The 1199-nt window shown below is 48.2% G+C and overlaps 1 protein-coding gene across 1 annotated transcript; it reads left to right on the top strand.

The window, feature by feature from the left end:
* Positions 1–807: 807 nt before the first annotated feature.
* On the top strand, positions 808–1047 carry FOIG_16951 (uncharacterized protein; the record flags this gene model as incomplete). Its single annotated transcript, XM_031218431.1, has 1 exon — positions 808–1047. One exon carries the CDS (start codon positions 808–810, stop codon positions 1045–1047), a length of 240 nt encoding a protein of 79 aa, XP_031051855.1.
* Positions 1048–1199: the final 152 nt, after the last annotated feature.

Below are 1199 nucleotides of genomic sequence, written 5' to 3' on the forward strand. Positions count from 1 at the left end.
TGTCGACCTTTCCTTACTGACCTCTATCAGTGTCATTCTTCTCTCCGAGGCTACTTGATTGCCGGATATCAAGGATGCGTTGCTCTGGGCCTGCTAGTAGCTACCTCCATTGCCTATCTAGTCGGCAGAGATACCGATATATCTGCCTATAGATGTCTTGTTGCATGTCAATTCATCTGGCCGATACTCTTGGCCATAGGCGTTACGTTCATACCTGAATCACCACGTCATTTAGTCAACATGGGTCGCAATGAAGAAGCCTACACTGCCCTATGTCGCTTGCGAAATCCAAAACCGCGGAGCGAGTTAGATAAGCAGCGTGTGGGGATGGAGTTGAGCGAAATTTACTTCAGCCACGAGACTGGCCTAGGTCCAGAAAGAGTCTCATTTCGAGAACTTGTCAAGGAATGGTTTCGCGCTCGCGTAGAAGGCATCGCTAGAACACCTCACAGAAGAATCCATCCTCTGACCTTGAGTGTCTTTCTACATACTATGTATCAGTGGTACGTTGCCACACGGAATGAACCTACAACCCGGACACGAACTGACCATTCATCTCCTAATGTAACAGCACAGGTATAAACTTTATCATGTTCTCCTTGCCCTCGCTCGCTGAGTCTGATGAGGCTCTCAGCGACCCCCTTGTGATCGCCCTAGTCTTTTCCTTTGTCCGCCTTTGTGCCACGCCCATGTATATGTTGATATTCCGGAAGCTCGGTCAGCGCCGGACGCTTTTCTTCGGCGGGCTGGCCGTGTCGTCATGCCACTTTCTCACAGCCATTGTTGGTATGGCAGTTCGTTTGACTCATGACGAGTTTGTGGTCAACCGTGTCCAACTTGTCTTCATGGCTCTATTCCTTTTTCTCGTTGCGTCAAGCTGGGCACCTGCAGTGTGGATCATTACTGGAGAAATCCCTTGCACTGCTACAAGATCCAGGGATATTGGGATTTCCGCCGGAGTTCACTGGCTATGGGCAATTTTCGCATCTGTCTATACACCATATCTCATCGAGATTGAATGGATCAGACGGTCTGCGATCTTTTTGATCTTTGCCTTTCTATCTCTGGGCAGTTGTTTATTTGCTTACTATTTTGTCCCTGAGACGAGTAAGTTATTCCTTGAGTATATCGAGGTTATCATTCAAGAATCAGATCCACGTGTTACACGAGAGTGGAAGCCCAGTGATACTTTTGGCTGG

The sequence above is a fragment of the Fusarium odoratissimum genome (assembly GCF_000260195.1).
Source record: "Fusarium odoratissimum NRRL 54006 unplaced genomic scaffold supercont1.375, whole genome shotgun sequence".
NCBI lineage: Eukaryota > Fungi > Ascomycota > Sordariomycetes > Hypocreales > Nectriaceae > Fusarium > Fusarium odoratissimum.